Source organism: Muscardinus avellanarius, assembly GCF_963383645.1.
Source record: "Muscardinus avellanarius genome assembly, chromosome: 4".
In the NCBI taxonomy this organism is placed as follows: domain Eukaryota; kingdom Metazoa; phylum Chordata; class Mammalia; order Rodentia; family Gliridae; genus Muscardinus; species Muscardinus avellanarius.
This window is the reverse complement of record NC_137789.1, coordinates 52,307,153-52,330,027: the sequence shown is the minus strand read 5'-3', so window position 1 is coordinate 52,330,027 and position 22,875 is coordinate 52,307,153. Positions and strand designations below refer to the sequence as shown.

The window sequence follows — 22,875 nt, the reverse complement described above, 5'->3', positions numbered from 1 at the left end:
GTATTGTAAGTGACATTTTCAATAGAGAATTATTTTATCCTGAATATTGTCTAATGATATATAAAGACCCTGCTTGCCAAGATTGTAGATGTAGCACCTTTGATGCTTGTGAGGTCAAAACAGAAAGTTTTAGTAAGTCCTACATAATACAAAAACGTTAAGATTCCCATTAATTTCAGCTAAAGGTAGAAGAAAATTAGTCAAAGGTGACATTGAAAGTTCCACTGTTCTTTTTTTTTTTTTAAGCTTTTCAGTGCCAGTGGTTTTCACTCAATCCAAGAAAAGATGTGCGCAGTCATCAAATAGCAAAGCAAGAGCTTTCTGCTAATTTCGGCCTACTCGGATTGTCAATAATTCCTAAGCTCTAATGTGCCTCTGTTGTGAAAGAGCTGTCAGGAAGACATAAAAAAATGATCTGGACAGCCGGGCGTGGTGGCGCACGCTTGTAATCCCAGCATTCGGGAGGCTGAGACCTGGAGGATCGCGGTTCGCGGACAGCCTCAGCTACTTAGTGAGGGCTACTTAGGCCCTCCGCAACTTAGTGAGACCCTGTTTCAAAATAAAGAATAAAAATAGGGCTGGGGGTGTAGCTAGGAGCTCAAATGCCCCTGGGTTCCATCCCCAGACCCGCAAAAGAAAAAAAAAAAAATGTGGATTTTAACAGTTTGGCCAGCTGAGGAGAGTGATAATATTAAAAGTCACGCGAGAAGAAGAGTAAGGAAGCGAGACTTTAGAGCTATGGTTGTCTCCTCCTGATCTTTGCAATGTGCTGCAACTGGCCACACGTCTCTAAGAATTCTGAGCTGAGATGGGAACGCTCAGGTACCGCTTGAGCCTTGTTCTTTCCTCTTGGAGAAGCGACGCAATTTGGAAAAATCTAAAAGTTCTGGAGAAATGAATCCAATAGGTTTGTATTCATCTATTAATTATTTGGTCAATATTTTTTTGGATGTTTACCAGGTGGCAGGCATTGAGTGAGGCACCGGGGATACCAATCATCAACGAAGCAGACAACAACGGCCCCTCTCGTGATGAGCGCACAATTGAAAGGTAAGACTGATTGGGACTTAATCAGGTAATCAGGTGTATTGCTGTAATGGTATTGCCAGGAAAAGACTCTGAAAATAGCGCCACAGGACCTAGTTAGGAAGGGCAGGAAAAGACCCCCAAAGAAAGGTCTGGTCAGAATAAACTCTTAGCAGTGAGTGGGAGTAAATTCAGGACAGCAGGGGAGAAAAGAATTGAATAAGTAAAGAAAATAACATCCACAAAAGCTTGTGGAGGAGGGAATAAAAGTATAAGAGATTGAAATATAGGACAGACATGGCTGGACCAGAGAAGTGGGAATATAGGGCAAGGAGAAATGCTGGGACAAGGTGAAATAAAACTAGTTGGGAGGTGGACCAGGCAGGCCTTGTGGCTGCCTTAAGGAGTTTCATGAGTCTGAGCTCTGCTGATTGACCTACTTTCTGGGCAACCTAAAGCTTTCCTATCTACATTCTGGGAGAGTAAAAGTACTTTACCAGAAATGAATATGAGGAATATATCCTCTAAATATTAGTTATGGATTCAACTACAGTCCTTTGCAAATCTATTACCACCACTTACTGCAAAAACTTAAATGTATTAAAATAAACGCTAGGAAGAGAGATTAGTTCAGAAGGTTAAGCCGTTGATTAAAGGGGAGTGTATTGGTGGGAGAGCGGGAAAAGGTCTACTCAGGAATTTAAGTCTTCTGCAGCTGAATTTTATCTGAGCTGACCTTATTACTACAGGCAAACTAATTAACCTCTTTGTGCCTGGGTTGTTTATCTGTGGAGTAAAGATAGTGAAGACCTACTAATAGGAGTGCAAACCATTCTGTACACACCGACAGTTATACAAATAATTACTTGTCCTGTTCCTTACCTGTCTATACTTGTCTGGTCCTTACCTCTGTGTTTCAAATTCTCCTCTCTCCCTAAATGATATGTCAGGCTTTATTTTTGTCAAATAGCATTTGGTATGTGTTAGAGTGAGCTTGTGTTTATTTTCCTATCCAGCCAAATTTGCGTTCCTTAAAAATGTACTCTCTTTTGCTGATGCCTATCATTCATTCAGCAATACCCTGGATCCTAGATTATCACAGAATGCTTATGGAAAGTAGAGGGTTTCATAGACAGAGGAGCTGCTAAAAAAAGAAGAGGGTAGGGTGGGATGGGATGGAAGAATAGGTAATTTTAACTGTTTTAAAGGGACAACACTTCCTTCCTGTTAACAAATTGAGACTATACTTTTATTGTTTCATAATCTCATTATATAAATTATATGAGTTATGGTAAAACAATTCAGATTGGATCAGCAGGCACAGAACATTATGCCAGGAAGTGGTAAAATTAAGGTGCTACTCCTTGGGTTTTGTCGTGGATTCACCGATTCACATTTAAAATTTAAACTGATATATTTTTGTGATATTTCAAATAATTTTACGGGGAGTATTTGTAAAACGGTATTCCAGAAGTGTCATAAAGATTACCCACATCTGTAATTATCCTTGGTTACCATGCTGTATTTTCTTCAGAGTAGAGGAAATCAAAATCTTCTGGAATGATAAAATATTTGTTGATTTTAAATAGCCATTTCTTGGTGAACTTAGAAGATTCTCTTAAATTCTATCTTTTAAAAAAATCCATGCTTAGTAAATATGTTGCCTGTTTCTATGATGCTGCAGTGACTCAGACATGTGAGTGAATGTTTTTGTGGGTGTGATCTGGTCTATAACCAAAAGGTTGTGTAGAGCTCTTGGTCAGTGGCCCTACCTGGTTGATAAGGGATGATGAACTGGACAGAACTCACCTTTTAATTCTGACTCAGTTCCCTTCATTAGATAATTATTGTTATTCCCTTGCCATTCTGATCAACTGAAGGAGGAAATAGGTGAATTTATTTATTTTTTGTTCCAGCTTATCAATATCCCCAATACATATTATATGTTTTGTTAAGTTCTCACCTGGTTGGGCCTTCTTTCCCAGTTCCTATTTCCTTCTTCTCTGACATTGATTCCACTAAACTTTGAAGGACAGGCTTTGTAGTCAAATGTCTGAAGAAATTTTTCTTGCAAGTATCACCTATAGCAAAGAAACAACACATAGGTAGAAAAATATATACCACTCTTGACACAGTTATATTTGGCATTACAGATTATGGAGATTCTGCCTGTCTTCCAGAATAGTCTTCCAGGAAGGCCTCCCCAAGGATTCCTGGCTAAGCAAAGTAGGACCTTGTGCAGGAAGACTTAACTTGTAGATACCTTCAGACCAATGGAAAAAAAAAACACTTAGAGTAGGTGTATTAGTAATAAAAAGTTTAAATAGTATGTTTCTCTCTGAAAATAAGCTGAAAGATAAGTATTCATTACTCAAAAAAAGCTGAAGATAAGTATTCATTACCCAAAATGAATTTTTGATTTTCAAAGTATTTATAATATATGGCTAAAATTGATTCACCATAAGATTCACAAGGTAAAATAGAAATGATGTAATTGATGTATTTTAGAATTCTCAGTCTAATTTTTTTTTTTTTTTTTTGTGGCACTGGGGATGGAACCTAGTATACTCCCGAGCTACTCTCCCAGCTCTATTTTTTATTCTTTATTTTAAAACAGGGTCTCACTGAGTTGCAAAGGGCCTCACTAAGTAGTAGCTGAGGCTGTCCAGAAACCACGGTCCTCCTGTCTCCGCCTCCCAAATTCTGGGATTACAAAAGTATGTGCCACCATGCCTGACTCTGAGCTTAATTTTTATGAAATTAAAACTTTGATTGTGATTTGATTATCTTTAGCTATGACATTCTTTCTAAAGAAGCAACACAAACTAATATATACTAGCATTATTTTCGGTTCAGAAACGGAAGTTTTTTCATCAAACCTACAAAGACAATTTCCATTTTGTATAGTTTAAATTGTAATTTGCCCAGAAAATAATCATATTGCTAGTAAATATTTAGATTATGAAGAAGTTTTTAATAAAAGCAAATTATTTCATATTAAAAGAAAATGTAAAAGGCAAAAGAAAAAGAATTCAATTTAATGATTATTCATTATCTACAGTTTCTAATTTATTTTTAATTGGATGTACTGTGCTTAGAAAATTGAAACCAAGGCAAAAATCATAAATCTTATTGCAATATATTACAGTATAGTTTTAACATTTAAGCAAACCCAATATTAAAAATGTGAATTTGCAAAAATAATAAATCAAAGGGTTATCACTTTACAGAAGTTTTCATCACATAAGTTCTTTAATATAAAAATTTTAATGATTTACCTAAATCTCCTGATGTACTAAATTTTTTAGGAACTTCTTTTAGGAATAAAGGGAATCATAAAATTGAGTCACAACTTACAGTTTTAAGAAGTTTATGAATAAGAAAACTTAAATTCTTGAGCTTCCCAGGACACTATTTTAATTTGAGAATTATGGTATTTTGGGATAGGAACTAGAAAGCACAGTGCCAAATATGCTTTTATTACATTTAAAAGGAAAAAAAAACCCCAAACTCCCCCATTCATGTGGAAAACAAAAAAGCCTCACTGTCTTGAAACCAGTGTGCAAGGGCCACAAGTATTACTAGGTGTATGAAATCTTACTGAAAATTATAAGACAGAGTTTTTTCAATGCAGGCACATGTAGTACATTAGTTTACCAGTATACAATAGTGTTCAGAGTAAAGAAATAGTGCTTTAACATGTCATTTTGTACAGAGTGATGTGTGACAGAAATACCAGGGGAGGATCTGTGTTCCCTATGTGTTTGAGTTACACCACATTATCCCATTTTTATTTACCAACCAAAACAGCAACAGTAACAATAACAACCAAAACAAACAGAAAAAAACAAAAGAAATAATTTTTCAGATCTCTCAGATTGTACCATGTTATACTGCTACTTAAAAAAGTGGTAGCCTCTCCTTTTTGCCATACTCACAATTACTGTAATTACTGATATAATGTAAATATTTCAAAGCATAATTCTTAATCTCTGCCCAATAGTTGTTTAGTGCATTTCTGGACTTGAGCCCTATACACTGTATGTTATGTTATAGATTCTTTTCTCTTCCTTCCTTCCTTACTTTCTTCTTTCTCTTTCTTTCTTTCTTTCTTTCTTTCTTTCTTTCTTTCTTTCTTTCTTTCTTCTTTCTTTCTAGATAATGGGCTCATTGATGATTTTTGGACCACAAATGACTATGAACCATTATGGTCATATATTTTTGTAGCAATACCTATCCGAAAAGAAAATTAGAACTAATACAGACCACAAAATATTAGTTTAAAAGCAGAAAAAAAATCCCGAAGATAAAACATCCAGAATCTGTAAAACAGAATTGCCTAGATGTTTTTATTGCCTAATTCTACTAAAGGTACATAAATATAAGCTGCACCATACTCTGTTAATGCTCATTCAAACTACAAGATGAAGATTATATTTATAGTATTACCTTTTTGCTAGTACCAATTAAAAAATAGACTATTCTACCATAGTTATTTATTTCCATTTTCATAAGAAATTTTTATCATCATAACATTTGGATTACATTAATTCTATGTAGATCTTAGCTCCTTACTAGGTCTTCCAGAGACATTCCACACTTTCCACAGTGACCTGCTTCTATCATTACAAGTCTAGGCTAGCTTGGAATTAATTACAGCTTGATGTGATTTGCAGATATGCCACTAATTATAAAATAAATACTTAAAAACTTGTTCATGAAGATGAGAACTAGTCATTGCCTATTCTTGGGAAAAATGAGAACCACAACTTTAAAATTCAAGAGGATTTAAAACAAAAGGATCCCCACCAACTGTAGTTCAGTGTGGGTGTGGTTTTTTTTTTTTTTTTTTAATCCACGTAGCATGTTATTTGTGGCAACAGATGGTCAAAGTGTTTGGATCATCCTCATGAAAGAGAGATATAAAATACATGGTAAAAATTTTCTTTGGCATCTGGGCCAAGTTTTGTCAACTGCACTTTGTACATTTTCCCAGTTTTACACATGGACAGCAGGATTCCCTCTTTCCCAGCTACCCAAATGAATAGCAAGTGTCTTTCTGCCAACCGTGTTTTTGTATGTTGTGTGGCAATTGCCAGATCTCATCAGTACACTTGGTAAAATTCTGCCCTGAATTTGTGCCCAAGGAAGAAAGTGAAATCTGGAACCAAAGTGTTCTAATAGGATCGTCTTTATTGAATGGTATGTATAAGAATGAGTGCTATTGAGTTTGCCCTCCACACACCTGGCTCAGCCTGTCTCTAGTCTGGCAGCATATCACGCTGGGCCTGTGTAATACAGTTCCAGTCTGCTTGGCCTCCTGTAGCAGCTCATCATACAGACTGGAGCAGGTATGAAACATCTGTTTCTCTCTTCGAGAGATGAAGTAAGTGATGTGGAAACACATCAACCCTCCACATTTTATCAGTGGCATTAAATAGATGCTGGAAAAGAAGGGATGCACAGAAGAAAAGCCCAATTTGGAATAAAGCACTTGATTTGCCTTTTCTTGGTAGATATACCAAATGAAGACTTGGAAACACTTTCATTGGTTGGAGTATTTGTTCTGGGGAATGATAGCACTTGGATGAATTTCTAATTCCTATGATATCAAATACATTGTGTGTTGTGTCTCAAAAATAAATCTTCCATTAAGAACAACAATACATGAGTAACTCGATACTAGATAAGTTAATAGAGACTAGATATAGATACTTTTATTAGATAAATAAAATTTACTATCATTTTTATCTCAATGCATGAACATTTTAGTTAACATAAATAACATTTTTCACAACTGTACAACTAATAATTATTTTTTAGAACTCAAGATTGCATTTTTGACTCAGTGTATGATTAATTTCACAGTTTCTAGAATATATAATATACTTAGAATTATTTTGATTGTAGCACCTTTATCACACTTGAAATTATATTAAATATTTGAAGATTGTCAAATGACATGGAGAAATTGGCAAACACTATAGCAACACACATAAAATAGAATCTGAGTGTCCTAAAATTTCATTCACAAGAGTAGAAAAATGATGCATTTTATATTAAGAAATGTATATGTCATCTATTAAAATCACAGGAAGACTCTTAGTAGACAAAATTTCTGGAAACCATCCCATCTGAGGAACTGCATAAGGAACAGAGGTTCTTTAGCTAAAATACTAAAGATTAGTGATTAAAGAGTTACTTCAAATTATTTAAAGGCTGTTACATAGACAAAAAAAATAGATTTTTTTATATTCAAGAAGGCAGCAAAAGGACCTACAATGGAATTTAAATTCCCCCAAACATTTTAAGGACTTGTCTAATAGCAGAACACTTTGCTTTGTGAAACAGCAAAAGCCCCATCGGCCCGGGGTGTCCCGAGGAAGCTGGATGGAGCCAGTGTTAAGGGAGGTGGGAAGGGGTCAGAACTCAGATGTCTTCTATTCAGTCTTAATGTGCTATAAAGTCCTGAAAGGATATATAAGAAGTTTTTATTTTTACAATTTTTTTATTGAACATAAATAGTATACATTTACACTATATTTGGTGCCCGCCCCCGTTTTCTCTTCCCTCCTCCCCCCAATGCTTGTCCAGGTTAACCATGTCTTATTCATAATTTTACACATGTTCAGGTGTAGACCCTCATTAATCAAGATCGGCCTTTCTCCTCTCCTATCTTCCCATTAAAACTTAGCTAGTATTTCCCCTTTTTTAAAAAAAAAAAAACTTTAGATTATATAATCTCAGGTAAAGAAATAATCAAATCATCAAACAGATAAAAAGAATGTGGGTCCACCTATGGTAGCTTTGGTACTATGTCAGGATCAAGCGCTCCTGTCCTCTCTCCATGTCATGCTTGGTTTCAGAGACTTTTTATCGAGATTCATTCACACAGAAAACACATTTTATGTACAAGGATTAAGGAATGTGGTGAGTTACCAGTGCTGGGTACTGAATAAAGAGCTCTAATCCTCACATCACTAATTCTCTGGGTGATTCTAGGTAAGTCGATTTTCTGTAACAGTTTCCTCATCCATAAAATGAGACATACTTTTGTCATGGGGATTTCTGTGAGGATTAGATAAAGGCTCCATTTGAGGAAAAATGCAATATAAACACAAAATATTCTACCAGCCAGACTGGGTAAATTGCCTTAAAAAATACATTAACTCTTTCAAGCCTGCATTTTATGTGGGATATGCAAGACTTTTTGTTTACTTAACAACATTGCAAGGACCAGGAAAACATACCGCAATTTCCCATGAATCAGACCTACTCTTTAGCAGAAATAAATTTAAAAGCACAGAGTTTAATTGCCTCCCGTCCCTCCCTCTCCTCCCTCCCTCCCTCCCTCCCTTCTTTCCTTCCTTCCTTCCTTCCTCCTTCTTATACTGAGGATTGAACTCAGGGGCATTCTACCTCTGAGTTAGATCATCAGTACTATTTTACTTTTTATTTTGAAACAGGGTCTCATTAAGTTGTTGGGTGTGTCTCTCTCTTAGTTGGCTGAGATTGGCCTTGAGCCTGTGATCTTCCTGACTCAGTCTCCCAAGTCCTGGAATTTCAGGTGTGAGCCACCATGTGTAGTCACAATTTTTTCACAGCCAGCTCCTGCCACTGAAGGTGCACTGATTATATCTCTGTCCCTTGTCAAACGAGCATAGTTAGGAATTATTATCATCATTTCAAACTAGAAAGCACATGCATATTTATCTGTTTTCTAGATTAAATTTTCAGAAATTTTCTATGCCATGTTTACTCATTTCTTAATTCTTTTGTTTGTCATGTCAGATATCATTTAAAAAATCTATTTCGTATTGTTTTAGAAATCTGATAGTTTACCATATAAGACTGCTTCTCTTTGGATGAAACAGAGAAGAGCTTGAGTAGTTTTGATAAAAACTGTCATACTTAGAATATATATATATATATATATATATATATATATATAATCTTGTCTTTTGTCTAGTGAATAGAACTGATGGTTACAAAGGGTAGACCATACTGCTAAAACTAACTATAGTAGTACCTCTTTGCTTGCCAATCAAGCTGGTTGATCTTATGGGAACTTAACTTACTGACACTTTTATAAATTAAAGTTTACTAGAGTCTGTCTGTTTTCCTGTTCTACATAGGACAAATCAAATATCTGATAATTGCTATTGCTAGTAACTGAAAGATTGGCTTCCCACTTAAACATGCCAGAACCTCCAGCCCCTTTTCTGACTTCCATTTCTTTTAAAAATGTTTTTAAGAGAGCATAATTTTGTTTTATTTTAAAGGAGCAGTTTTTAGCTTTCTATATTGCTGTATAAACTGAGAATTGGCTATCACACAAAGTAGATTAGTCTGGATCAATGACCAGGAACTAGGTGATCCCTGGGGCACCTCTGTAAACTTGGAAATGGATTAGACTTGGAAGCTAATGATCTTGGCCATGCAGAACTATTTGACAGGAGAAGCCAAGCAATGGTCTGTTTAAAAAACAAAGTCTGAGGTGGACATCATAAGCAAAGAGAATAACTAGCCGGGTGTGGTGACACATACCTGTAATCCCAGTACTTGGGTGGCTGAGGCAGGAAGATCACAGGTTCTAGGACAGCCTCAGCAAGTAGTGAGACTCTCATTAACCTAGTGAGACTCTGTTTCAAAAATTAAATAAAAAAAGGACTGGAGGTGTAGCTTGGAGGTAGAATGCTCCTGGGTTGGCTCAATCCCCAGTACCCTCCCCCCCACAATAGGATAACTAATAGCCTTACCAGACTCATAATTTTGTCGAAGGACATCAATGTTCATGTGTATAAATAACATTGATTATCTACTATGTGGGTGGTTAGAGATCACAAAATAATCTTGTGGACTCACTTGGACAAGAATTCAGGTTTTTCCCCAGTGATTTTTAAAAAGGAATATTTAAACATTAAAAATTAAAGACAGAAAGCGCCAGGAATGGTGGCGCACGGTTGTAATCCCTGTGCTTGGGAGGCAGAGACAGGAGGATCCCGTATGTTCGATAGGTTGGAAGCCAGACGTGCTGGTTTAAGAGACCCTATTTCCAAAAGGAAAAAAGTATAAAATAGGTCTGGGAGTGTAGCCCAGAAGTAAAAGGGCTTCCAGGAACCCCAGTACCACCACCAAAAATAAGATAGAGACATTTCAAGTTATAATATGTATTCAAAGTCTCTTTAGACAAAGTGGAACAATGGCAACTTGATCCCTGGGCAATGATTGGTGTTGTGTGACTTTCAGCTTCTTTAGACAGAGCATGTAGACCCTCAAATTTTAAATATCTTAGCTAAAGAGTTAGAACATAGCAGAGTTATAATTTGAATTTAGGCATGTTGAGCCCTCAAATTATTTTTATGGTACATTATACTTCCTTTACTATGTATTTTCTGGATTATCTGTAGTAAAACCCAAATTTCTTTTTAAATTGTTAATTTATATTTAAAGTTGGAGTATTTTTAAAGCCGTATGTATCAGATTTCTCCTGCTGCTGTAACAAATGACCACACATTTGATGGTCTAAACTAACACCAGTTACTTTAACTTTTGGAAGTTAGAAGTCTGAAATGGGTGTCAAGGACTATGTTTCTTTGTTAGGCTTTAGGAGAGACTCATTCCCTATCTTTTCCAGCTTCTAGAGGGTACCTGAATTCCTTGGCTTTTTCTCCATCCTCAGAATTCATCAATTCAACCCATGCTTTCTCCCTTTCATCCATTCTTCTGCCTTTGACCTTCTTAGCTTTCTCTCATAAGACCTTAATGACATTGAAAATACCTGGGTAATGCAGGACAATCTAGTCACCATGTAAATTTACAAATTAATGATTTGGGGGGATTAAAGTATGGTCTTAAGGTAGTCTTATTCATCCTGCCACACATTTGGCCCATTTCCACACAAATAAGATAACTTTAAAGCATTATAAACTGTTACCTGATAAGTCATTTACATATTCTCAACAGGTACCAAGGTGTTTGTTTAAAGAAGCATTTAATATAATGTAAGTGAAGTAGAAGTCTAAGAAAGATGATTGTAATGGATATAGGACATTAGTAAGTTATCTTTATTTGAATCCTAAGTGTGTTGCATTCTTCATTTCCATGGCAGATATAAATTAACCATGCTCTGCAGAAGATAAGAGTTCTATAATCAGAAATAAACATCTGCAGATTTTGTGACATTGCACCTGCATGTTTTGAAGTGAAGAACATAAAAATATCAAGCATATCTCAGACACTATCTTTAAACACTAATAATTTTGCTTTTTCAAGGCAAAATATCTTAAATATAACATTCCTATTAAAATCTTTGAAGATATGCTAAATCTGCAGATTTAAATGATTTTCCCTTCTTACTCAAATAGCTCCTCTGTCAAATGAAGCTTCCACAAAAGAATTCTTATTACCAGCTATGAAAAATTTAAGCTTACAAATACACTTTGAAAAAGTATAACAAGAATTAGAGATAAACTTATCCTGAAGTTGTAATTCTTAGTTTTATGTTCTTTAGGCTATATCTTTCTTTGAAAAAAATTGTAGACTTGAAAACATCACTGTTGTTAACTCATAGTAAAGCAGAATTGGAATTTGAATTATGTTGGTAATTCTGGGACTTTTTTTCTTTCTTTCTTTCTTTCTTTCTTTCTTTCTTTCTTTCTTTCTTCTTTTTGTTTTTTTTGCTTCCTTTGATTTATGTAGATCTTTAGAGTGTTTTTCCCTCGATACTTCCATTCATTACAGTTCAGTGTATGCAGTAAAGATTATTGTATGATCTCCAGAAGGTTCCTCCTTTCCTTTTAAAAGACTAAATAATGGTCTTCAGTTGTTGATAAATATAAAGCAAGTCTATACTATTTAGTATATCTCTTTGCTATATGGTTTTTACTGTTTGTGGAAATATATGTGTTTATCCAAAATGGAGCTTACAGTTACTAAAGGCTTTTCTCTTTCATTACATCATGCTAAGTGTTTTGAATCAGATATTCTAAAAATTAAATAGCCACACTTTAGTAATCACTTATGAAGTTACTTTCCATTGCATTCATATTGAATAACTTATTGTGCCATGTTTTTCTTTAAAAAAATCATTTTTTCCCCTCGGGTACTGAATGCTTGAGTACCATCTGGGGAATATCACTTTCCTATCTTATTGATTGAGATGAAAATGCAGATGAAAGTTAGTGATGAAAACAACTGATTTAAGAACAAGTAAATATTCTTTACATTCTACTATGAATGACAAAACCCCACACCTAGTCTCCAAAATAACTAAATAAATTCAAGAAAACTAAAGTGGGTTTTATTCCCATTGTTCTTCTTGTTTGTTTTCAATTATATTATTGGAAGTGGGTGGAAAGCAGGTTGTAAAAAAATAGATATATGAACTAATTCAGAAAAAATCAATATCTTTATCTTCTTATACTGCCTACTGTAAACATCTTATTTCCCCTCCAATTATTCTAGTGTATTGTGCATCTCTCTTTTAAATTTGTATTTTTCATAGGTCCTTTTCTTTTCTCTTAAATAGGAATAGCCACACATAATGAGAGAGGGCTGTTCATTCCGAGTCATGCTTTTGGCTATGGAGGTATTTCTTGACAGACATTTATTTAGTTATAACCTTTTTTTTTTGTAATTCATTTCCTTTTTAAAAAATACTCATTTATATTTTAGGTGCTGGGGATTGAATCCAGAGCAATGTTTATGCTAAGCAAGCAGTCTACTACCAAATTACATCCTCAGCTCATGATTAATTCATATGCATATGAAATAATGTACACAAGATTATGTATAATATAATATATAATTATATATAATATTACATATTATATGTATAATTTTTTGTAGTCCTGGAATTCATGCATGATAGGCAAGTCTTCTAGCATTGAGGCACATTTTTAGTTCTTTGTATTTTTTATTTTGTATCAAGGTCTTGCTCCATATCCTAGGCTGGCCTTGAACTTTAGAGATCTTCCTGTGTAGCTTCCTGAGCAGCTGATTATAGACATGTGTCGCCGTGCTTGAGTCTCATGATTCATTTTAAAATTTCTAATCTTCCTTGTAATTCACATGCATTTATTATCTTTTCCATTTAAAACAATGAGACGTTTTGGCTAACAAAATCTGAATTGTATCTTACTTTATCAAGTAGAAAGTCACTATAATCAGTATACATAGACTTTTTCTAATAGATGAAAAGTATGACATTTGTTCTAGTTTTATGGAAATAATTTTATTTTAATATTTAGCAATGGCATATTCTGTTCTAGAGATTCCCCTACCATTATTGTACTTTCTCCATTAGAACTTAGTGCTCACACTGGGAAGAAGTAGGAGAAAAAGGTGATGCCAGGAGTAGATTGCATTAGGTCCCATAAAGTCAGATGAAAAAATTTAGATTTTTGTCTTGCAAACAGTCTGAAGGCATATCAAACTCCTGGCTAATGGGAAGTTATGGGTAAATAGCATATACAGTTCACTAGTACTTGGCTGGTTAAAAGGAGAGAGGTTTGAAAGAGTCCTAAATTGAAGCAATCACTTAGTGAGCCTGGTGGTGGTATTTAGGCGTGCCTTACTAATAGAGTTCTGAATCAGGATGACATTACTGGGATTGCCAAGGAAGCAAGTGGGCTTGGGAATCATTATGAAATGATATTTGGTGACAGATTTTCTTTAGAGGACTCTTAGAAGAATGAAACATGAGTGAGGTTTTGAGTTTGGGAGATTAAAAAGAAAATAGTACCAGGAAGAGAAGCAAATCATGAGTGGGAGCTTATTTGAATAGGAAGATAAAGGATTCGGTTTTGAACATGCTTGCTTTGGGATGTAGCAGAACGACAGGTATGTATATACAGTGCCTAGTTGGAAAATATCAGACCGGAATATTAAAAAAGAAGTTGTTCTGATACAAATTTGAAATCACCCGTGCAGAGATGAGTGTGGTAACCTTAAGAAAATGAGATTTCTAATGCAGTCAGTTTGGAGGAATAAGAACAGAGATGTGAGTACTGAACCCTTCAGTGTATACAGTCTTATCATTGTCTGAAGTTATATTGCTCATGATGTGCTTACTTGTCTCAAATCCATTTCATTTTCATTTTAAATTTTTTATTGGTGCATTGTAGCCAACATGGAGTACACGATGGATGGAGGCATAGATGCACACATCATTTATTCAGCCCTTATCGATTCCCACCCTATTCTTTCTACTCTGCCTCCTTCTCATGTTTGGTTCAGTGATTGACTTTGATATATTTGCAAATGTACATGGTGTACCTTAGGGAATTTCCCTCTTATTCCTCATGCCCCTCAGTTAGGTTGTCTTATTTGCTCATCTATGGCTTCTCCTTCATTTAGAGTTCCTCCTATGATCCATTTTCTGTGTTAGAATAGACTTGGACCATACCGTCCTCTGCCATGTCTCCAGTCCATGGAATGATGCCTGGAGCATGGCTGGAGATGAAAACACATCTGGAGAATGGATGACCGAGCAACTGAATAAAGAAATAATGTTTTTGTAAATACTCAGATCTTTAGTCTCACTGTGCCCTGAGGAAATTCACCTAGTCAAGGACAAATGATTAATGAACAATATATTTCAGAAAAATATACATTTCACTTTTTAGTTTTTTTCTACAGATTGCATTCTGACCTTTTTTGGTGTATGCCTCTTCAAATGTGACTGGAGTCCTCTCAGTTTTCAGATTATTTTTTTCACTTTTGTATTCTTCCTTGAGGAAACAAAATAGAGGTTCTATGTGAAGAATTTACATAAAAATGAAGTTGAGTATAGAATGTAACACTTTTCACTCAGTTATCAATCCATTGATTCCAATTTAGTTTGGTTAATGATGTACTAAAAATAATGATTCTTGCACTTCAATAGATATTTTGGGCTCTACTAATGATTGATCATCTTCAACCCCTAAAGTTTTTTTGGCCATAAAATCATTGTTTCTGTCAGAGTCTCTCTGGCTCATGTTTCTCCCAATTATAGCCTTCACTTCATACAATTCTAAGGTTTGTCTCAGTGTAGGTCTTTAGTGGTACTTTAAAACAAATGAGGGTGGGGAGGAATTGCAGGGCATTGTGGCAAACACCTGCAAACCCAGTACTTGATATATTTGTGAATGTACATCATGTACCTTAGGGAATTTCCCTCTTACTCCTCATGCCCCTCAGTTAGGTTGTCTTATTTGCTTGTCTATGGCAGTACTTGGGAGGCTAAGGCAGGAAGATTGCAGGTTCAAGAGAGCCTCAGCAACTTAACAAGTTCCTCAGCAACTTAGTGAGACCCTGTTTCAAAGTAGAAAATGCAAAGGGCTGAGAGTTCAAGCCCCAGTACTTAAATAAATAAATAAATAAATAAATAAATAAATGCATAGCTGGGGTTGCAGTTTGGGGATAGTATGCCTGTGGGTCATTCCTCATTAACACACACACACACACACACACACACACACACACACACACACGGGAAAGAAGGAAGTTTCATCTCTTCATAACTCTGTCTTCTCTTTGTGGTTTCATTTTGTCTCCACCTCATCATTGTCTGAGCACTTAAGCTCCTCTTTGAAATGTTGCATCCAGTGTTCACCTGAGAATGTTCTTTGGTGCAGAGTTAAATAAGATATTAGCTTAGGACATAGAAAGTTTGGTATCTAAGCTCTGAACAGTTTAGTAGGGGGAAAAACATTGAAAACCATAAGTCAAAAATTAAAAACTAAAACTGTAAGTGATGAGACCACATTTTTAGATGATAGAGATGAGACATAAAGGTGGAGTGGTCACATCAAATGGGGTAGAAAGGAAAGGAAGAAAGGAGACTCATAAAAAGGAAAAGAAAGTGGTTCTTGATTTTATGAAGGTGAAATTTTATTTCAGGTAGGTAAGAAAAGGAAAACACTACGCAGGAAGATGGTATAGGTTTAACAAAAACCTAAGTGTGATTGTATTTATTGAAAAGCTACAATAGTAGATGGTTGAAGGGGTAAAAGAAATATAAGGTTAGAAAGTAGGCAGGACAAGGACTTTGAAAGTCTTGTGTGTCATGATATGGAATTTTTATATTTTTATAGATATTGTCATAAATCATTTTAAACTAAAAAGTAAATTAATTAGATGGTTTTCTTTAAGTCTCACAGTAGCTATCTGTTAGTCCATGAAGCCATTATTATTATGATGGTTTTTAATAGAAAGTTGATTGAATGGTTAGCTCATAAGAATAAGACTAGAAAGGCACAAATCCAGGACAACTTATAAGTAATGGCAAACTCTTCTGACTTCCATCAAGTACTTTTATGTCATATTATGATGTTATTTATAAGTATTTCCAAAACAGTTTTTATATGTTATGTAAATATGATTTGTATGAATATTTTTTCTGAAGAGTATATGTATTAAACTGTTCGCAGTTCTTGAATTTTATTGATGAATAGTTTATTGATAAATAGTAATTATATTTTTGTTTGTGAATAAACTCTCTAAATGTCACCCAAAACACAAATAAATTGATTTATTTATTCCTAGATTTATCTTATAGCACTCAAATAATCTATTTCTGCTTCAGGAGCTTATTGTTTAAATACTGTTTTAAAAGGTTATATTTTTGTGGGAAAGTAGTCTTAACTTTCTGTCATTTGTAACATCTAGCATATTTAAAACTGGATAAAAACTGTGTTTTCTATACCTACATGTTCTTTGAAAGAACAAGTGCAAATAATTGCCAAATATGACTGTTAAGACGTAGTGTGATACTGATCAATACCAGTAGACTTCATGGTTGACAACTGTAAATTATGGCTGTTGAGATGACCTGGAAACACCTAAAAGTGGCTTCTACATAGGCCTAGTCCAAGCCTTATTTAAGTACTTCTCTGGTATTTCTGCTTCTGAAGAAAAGACAACTCTTTACAAAGCTTCTGTTCTTCTTGCCTTTTCTTTAACATCTCTCTATCCTGCAGGCAGAGTATCTGGAGGAGTTTATTAAACTGGTATTCCCCTATTTTGAGGTAAGATAGCCTGGTAATTTAGCTCTCATACTAAAGTCAGATAGGATGGGGCTCAGTCCAGGCTCTGCCACTTGTGAGATGTACACTCTGTGGGAAAATAATAATGATAGGCAAGGGTTAAGCAAGAATATAGTGATCTGGGTGTCCTGACATATGCCTGTAATCCCAGTACTTGGGAGGCAGAGACAGGAGGATCACAGGTTCAAATACAGCCTCAGCAATGTAGTGGGACTCTCAGCAATGTAATGAGACCCTGTCTCAAAATAAAAAAGAAAACAGGTGGTAGGGTATAGATCAGAGGTAGAATGCCCCTGGGTTCAATCGCCAGTACCCAAAACAACAACAAAACAAACAAAACATTAATAGTGAATTTTCTAGAGTAAAACATAATAAGACTAGCTGAAAGGGTATACTCAGCTCAGTATTTGTGACATTCCATGGGTTTTGAAGCAAGTTCTCCTATGAAGTTCTCCTATGAAGCAATGCTAGGCACACTCCTTCACCTCTCCTCTCCATGGCAAGAACAGACAGTGTTAATCGGAAAAGGAAGGCAATTTTCCTAGGGCCAGTGTTAGGTAACTGCAGTGGTGGCTACCTGCTAGTCCCACTGACCCAAATCATTAGACTGCGGTACCACAATCCCTCTTGCTTGTACTTTATATCTTTTGTCCATCTATTTTGATGGTAAAATAACTATTGGTCTAAAAACCTTTATGTCCCTCTTTTAGGTGATTTTTATAGGTAGTTTATTAATATTATTCTAGAGATGGTTTTGAGTAAATATTGCTCTTACAGTTATCACTTTGAACTTCAACCTGTTGTAAAAACAAATTAGTAATAATGAAAATAAGAAATCACCATTTGGAAAGTACCTACTATGTGTTTTGTACATCCTGTCTCTATTTCTTTCAACACGGATAAAAAGAAATTATTGTTATCTCAATTTTCATATGAATAGATTTGTAATTTTGAAAAATGTGTCTAAGTGAGGCATGGTGGCACATACCTATAATCCCATACTGTGAAGACTTGAGATAGAAGGATTTCAGGTTTAAGGACAAACCAAACAACTTGGTAAAACCCTCTTTTAAAATAAAAATAAAAAGGGCTGGGGGTGTAGCTCAGAGGTAGAAGACCTGTGAGTTCAATCTCCAGTCCCCCTCCAATACATATTGTGGTTAAACATGAATATAGTCAGCCAGGTGTTCTGACATATGCCTGTAATTCCAGTACTTGGGAAGCAGAGACAGGAAGATCACAGATTCAAAGATAGCCTCAGCAACATAGTGAGACTCTCAGCAAGTTAGTGAGACCCTGTCTCAAAATAGAGATAGGAAACTTTAATAAAGTTTTAATAATCATATATATATACATATATACACATATATACATATGTGTATATGTATATATACATATACACATATATACATATACATATGTACATATATATGTATACATATACATATACATATATGTCTAGAGCAAAATACCTACACCTTGGCATGGAAATTTTGCACTAAAGAATTTCATGTTGTGGAGGGTGTTTTTGCAGCTTAGGGTATTTAACAGCATTTCCGGACTTTATCTACATTAAAAAAAGTTTCTGGACTTTATGTACGTAGCTATATTCCACTATGCTGTGACAGCCAAAAATGGCCCAAGATATTGTACAATGTCACAAATTGCTCCCTATTGAGAACCACTGTTTTAGATTATTTATTGTTAAAATGTGTTTTATTAACACCAGGATGCTAGACATCCTTTGCTGAAAGTAACTCACATAGTCAATTTAATATTTGCGAAATCATTCTGTTGCAGGGGATAGGTTGGGGGGGGAAAGGTGTGTGGTGTGAAATAATCCCCCCACCACCACCAGACACACAGAGACAAACAGAAAAACCGTGGATTCTTGTCCTAAGCTAAGAATAAGTATTCATCGCTTGGACAGCTGCTGAAGATTTAAAGAAGTTTATTAAAAAAGGTAGAAATATAGAGATAGTTACAGCCCTGTGCCGGAGAGGGGCACAGGGGGGCAATTCGAATGAAAATGCCAAATAACTCCAGTTTACTGAGTTTTTATCCTGTTTAAGTCCAGCAGGTCCCTTTGATTTTTGGAGATCATGTTACACCTTATCGTCAGCCCCTGCTCTGCTTCTGTTATCTCTCCAGCTGGGTTTATGGCCTAAAAGGGGGAAACATCTCTGTCTTCAAACACAGGCCCAGATTTATGGCCGGAGGGGGAGGCATCTCTATCTTCAAACACAGGCCCCCAAACTGTGTTAAATTGTTCTTAGGAATGCAAGGACATGTTGGCTAACCCTGGCTTTCTTAGTAAAGAAGATATGTTTCAAGGTTGGACATCTTTCCCAGGATTGATACATTAATACTTTTTAAACTCTCTTCCCAATACCAGTACACATTCCTCTTGGATGATGGCAGAAGTGAAACCAGCAGTGAGAACTCTTGCTGGGCATTTCCAAATTCTAATATAATCTTCTAAATATTTATCAATTCATTTTTTAAACAAATACTTACAGAATATATAAATTACTGAGGATATACCCCAGACTGCACATAACCCATGCAGGGAAACCTGTTAAGCAACCTTATATATCACAACATCTGTTAAATTCTACTGCCAGAGAAGAAATGCTGAGACTCAAGACTGACTGAGGAATGTGAAGGACATACCTGCCTGGGGGCTTGTTGAGGCTGATCGCTTGTATGAGAATATTGCTCATTCTCGTGGCTTCCTTCCATGGGCTTCACCTTGTTGAGTTTTATTGTCAGTGATTTGAACATCTTCTCTGAAGTGGTTCTGAAAACCCTCTGTTTTTATGACCCTGTGTCTTGAGGTAGAGAAATGTGCTTTGTTTTCCTTTTCATTAGTAGACAAGCCAATTAGTTGTTTAATCAGGATTTTGTTCTGGTTAATTCCTAAAGGCAACTCCCTAGCTACTCAGGGCTTTGGCTTAAAAGCTGCAAATTACTTCTGCTTGGGTGATTTGCACTCTGTTTATGAACTTTCTAGAGTCGAAATGCCCTTGTGAATAATTCATAAGTGGAGGATTAAGCAAAACTTCATAGTTGATTTGAATTGTTTAAATGCATTCACATTGCCCCTTGGTTTATTTGTTTTCCTCTCTTCTTTCCCTCCCTCCCTCCCTCCCTCCCCTCCTCTTTCTCCTACTCCTTCTCCTTCTTCTCCTCCTTTCTTCTCCTTCTTCTTTCCTCCTCCTCCTCCTCCTCCTCCTCCTCCTCCTCCTCCTCCTCCTCCTCCTCCTCCTCCTTCTTCTTCTTCTTCTTCTTCTTCTTCTTCTTTTTCTATCTCTCTCTTCCTTCCTACCTACCTACATACCTACCTCCCATCTCTATCTAATTTTAAACAAAGTAATACATACAAATGATTAAAAAATAAAATGTAGATGTGGTTTCTAAATAGAAAGCAGATAGTTCAGTTTCCAAAAGTGACCATCTCTGGTCCTGCACGATGAGGGATTTATTTTTAAACTTCCTTTTAATGTTCTTCTGGTGATTTCTACACTGCTAAAAAACCCTGTTTATTTTTGTGTGTGTGTGTGTGTGTGTGTGTGTGTGTGTGTGTGTGTGTATGTGTGTGTGTGTAAATTTGGACTTCAAAACTCTGAGAGGCACAGGTACAAGATAAAAAAAAAATTAAAATCTTTTTCTCTCTACCCAAATTTTCTTATTGTTCTTTGTTATTAAATTTTTGTTTTGTTTTTGTCTACCAAGGAAGCACATGTTTAAAAATCAGGTCCTTTTTGGTTTTTCAATGGGTCCACTTCATTGTGCATTTTCAAATTAAAACCAAAGGCTTTAGGTAATAAGATGGCCCCTGCACATTCCCTGTATGCAAATACTCTGAGTCCATACAGGTACTTCTTGTCCTAGATATCGGGCCATGTAGAGATTTCCTTAAAACGCTAGTTATGCATTTCAAAGTATACATGTTACAGTTGATACAAAATATTTAAGCACTTACAAAGGAAGAATTTTAATTAAGTTTTCCAAATTATAAAAATCACATATTCTTTACTGATTTTAAATACATATCGGAAGTTTTAATTTTAAGATCAGCCATTTTAGCTGGACATGGTGGCACACGCTTGTAATCCCCATGCTTGGGAGGTGGAGACAGGAGAATCGTGCTGGTTTGAAGCCAGCCTCGCTAGTTTAAGAGACTCTGTTTCCAAATAAAAACATTAAAAAATAGGGCTGGGAGTGTTGCCTGGAGGTAGAAGGGTTTCCAGGAACCCCAGTACCACCAATAAATAGATAAATAAATAAATAAATAAATAAATAAATAAAATCAGCCATTTTATAAAAAAGAAATTTAATAAATAACTTGATTGAATACATGACTTGATTTACATAGCCTGAAACACAAAGTTACTTTTACTTTAAAAAAGAATTCTCTGTTTTAAAAGGCAAAAACTTCTTTTTAGTTTCTTTATTGCTTTGGAAATTATTCTGAGTAAAATATCAAATATGTATGAGGTAAAAAAAAATTAGGAACTAATCGACTAATCCTATAGTTGATTAAATTTGAAACTTAAGATATAAACTTCAAAGCCAAGTCATGAGAAGGAAAGGCATTAACAGCAGGCTGGAGGTTAATTCTCTCCCTTCCTGGGATTTCCAGTAGAATAAAGGACTTCATTTGAACTCCTTTGTATTTACCAGCAGAAACCAACCAGGGAGTCCCTATCTATAAAATGTATTAAGTAGGATATTTCTGGTAGCCTAGATTGTTCATTGTAAGTGAGCCTATTTTTAAAGATTTATGTTGTATGTAAGCTTTGTAAGGGGCTATGAAATGGAGATGTCCCCAAACCAAGTCACCTTCCTTTTGTGAGAAGTATTTTGGTATATAATCATCAAAAACTCCTGGTAACTCCAAACCAAAATATATCCAAATTCAAGAGAAAAAGAACAGCTTTGGAAGCTATATGTGATGATTTGGGGGCTTTTCTTAAAAGTCTATGTCTAATGGAGCCCTGTATCCACTGAGCTATTGATAATGGTGCTAGGTAAGAGCTATGATTCTGGGTTCTGTTTTGACAATTTAATCCTTAAGATTATCACAGGTCAGAATAAATGTTGTAGGGAAAAATGTTATTTGCTTAAGTAAATAAGCATCTTTTGAAATGACAAGATAGCTCCAATAACCTTACTTTTTGTCAATAGGATGATATTAACATTGGCATTAAAATTATAGATGAGTACTTTTACTTCATCTAGATAAGGTGTGTCCAAGCTTAGAAAATGGACTGCTAGAAAGAATTGTAGAGTGATGGACATGAGTTTTTGTCATTCTTTTTCACTTTAGTAAATATATGAGCTAAGGCAAGTTTTTTTTTTTTTGAAAAGACAAATAATGTTCAAATTTTCTTCTCAGTATAAATTCTGTGATTTTTGAGTTTTGCAGAAGAATGTTTGAACCATCAAGAAGATAAAGAAGTTGTTCTGGGTGAAGTGGCTAACTGGGGTTTAACCAATAGCAATCTATTTTTTTTTCAAACTGTACCAAGTGTCTCCATTGGTGAAGTAGCATAAGAAATCAGATTCAGGTGCTCAGTATAAATCTGACTGTGTGCCATAATCAAACACTTCAGCCACCATTGGGGGGTGATTTTTAGGTGAGGAGGAACAACTTTCACTTGTTCTCAAATTACAATCTCTTCTGCTTTTGGGAGGGGCCATGGGTTTAAGATTTTTATTTTTGCTGTCAGACTATTGAAAACAAACAAAGGTTACAAAACCAACTACAGTTATTTTTTTTCCCTATGTCTATTCGAAAGTAAGACCTAAGCAA

General features: G+C 35.3%; 1 protein-coding gene across 1 annotated transcript in view; it reads right to left on the bottom strand.

Annotated features, from left to right (window-relative positions):
- Positions 1-19,841, bottom strand: part of CNGB3 (cyclic nucleotide gated channel subunit beta 3) — a gene marked incomplete at both ends in the record, with an annotated part of 160,428 nt that extends 140,587 nt beyond the window's left edge. Inside the window, 3 exons of the mRNA XM_080694751.1 lie at positions 14,435-14,522; positions 14,641-14,759; positions 19,731-19,841. Of these exons, the coding sequence (XP_080550877.1) occupies positions 14,435-14,522; positions 14,641-14,759; positions 19,731-19,841 (318 nt within the window). The remainder of the gene's footprint in view (positions 1-14,434; positions 14,523-14,640; positions 14,760-19,730) is intronic.
- Positions 19,842-22,875: the final 3,034 nt, after the last annotated feature.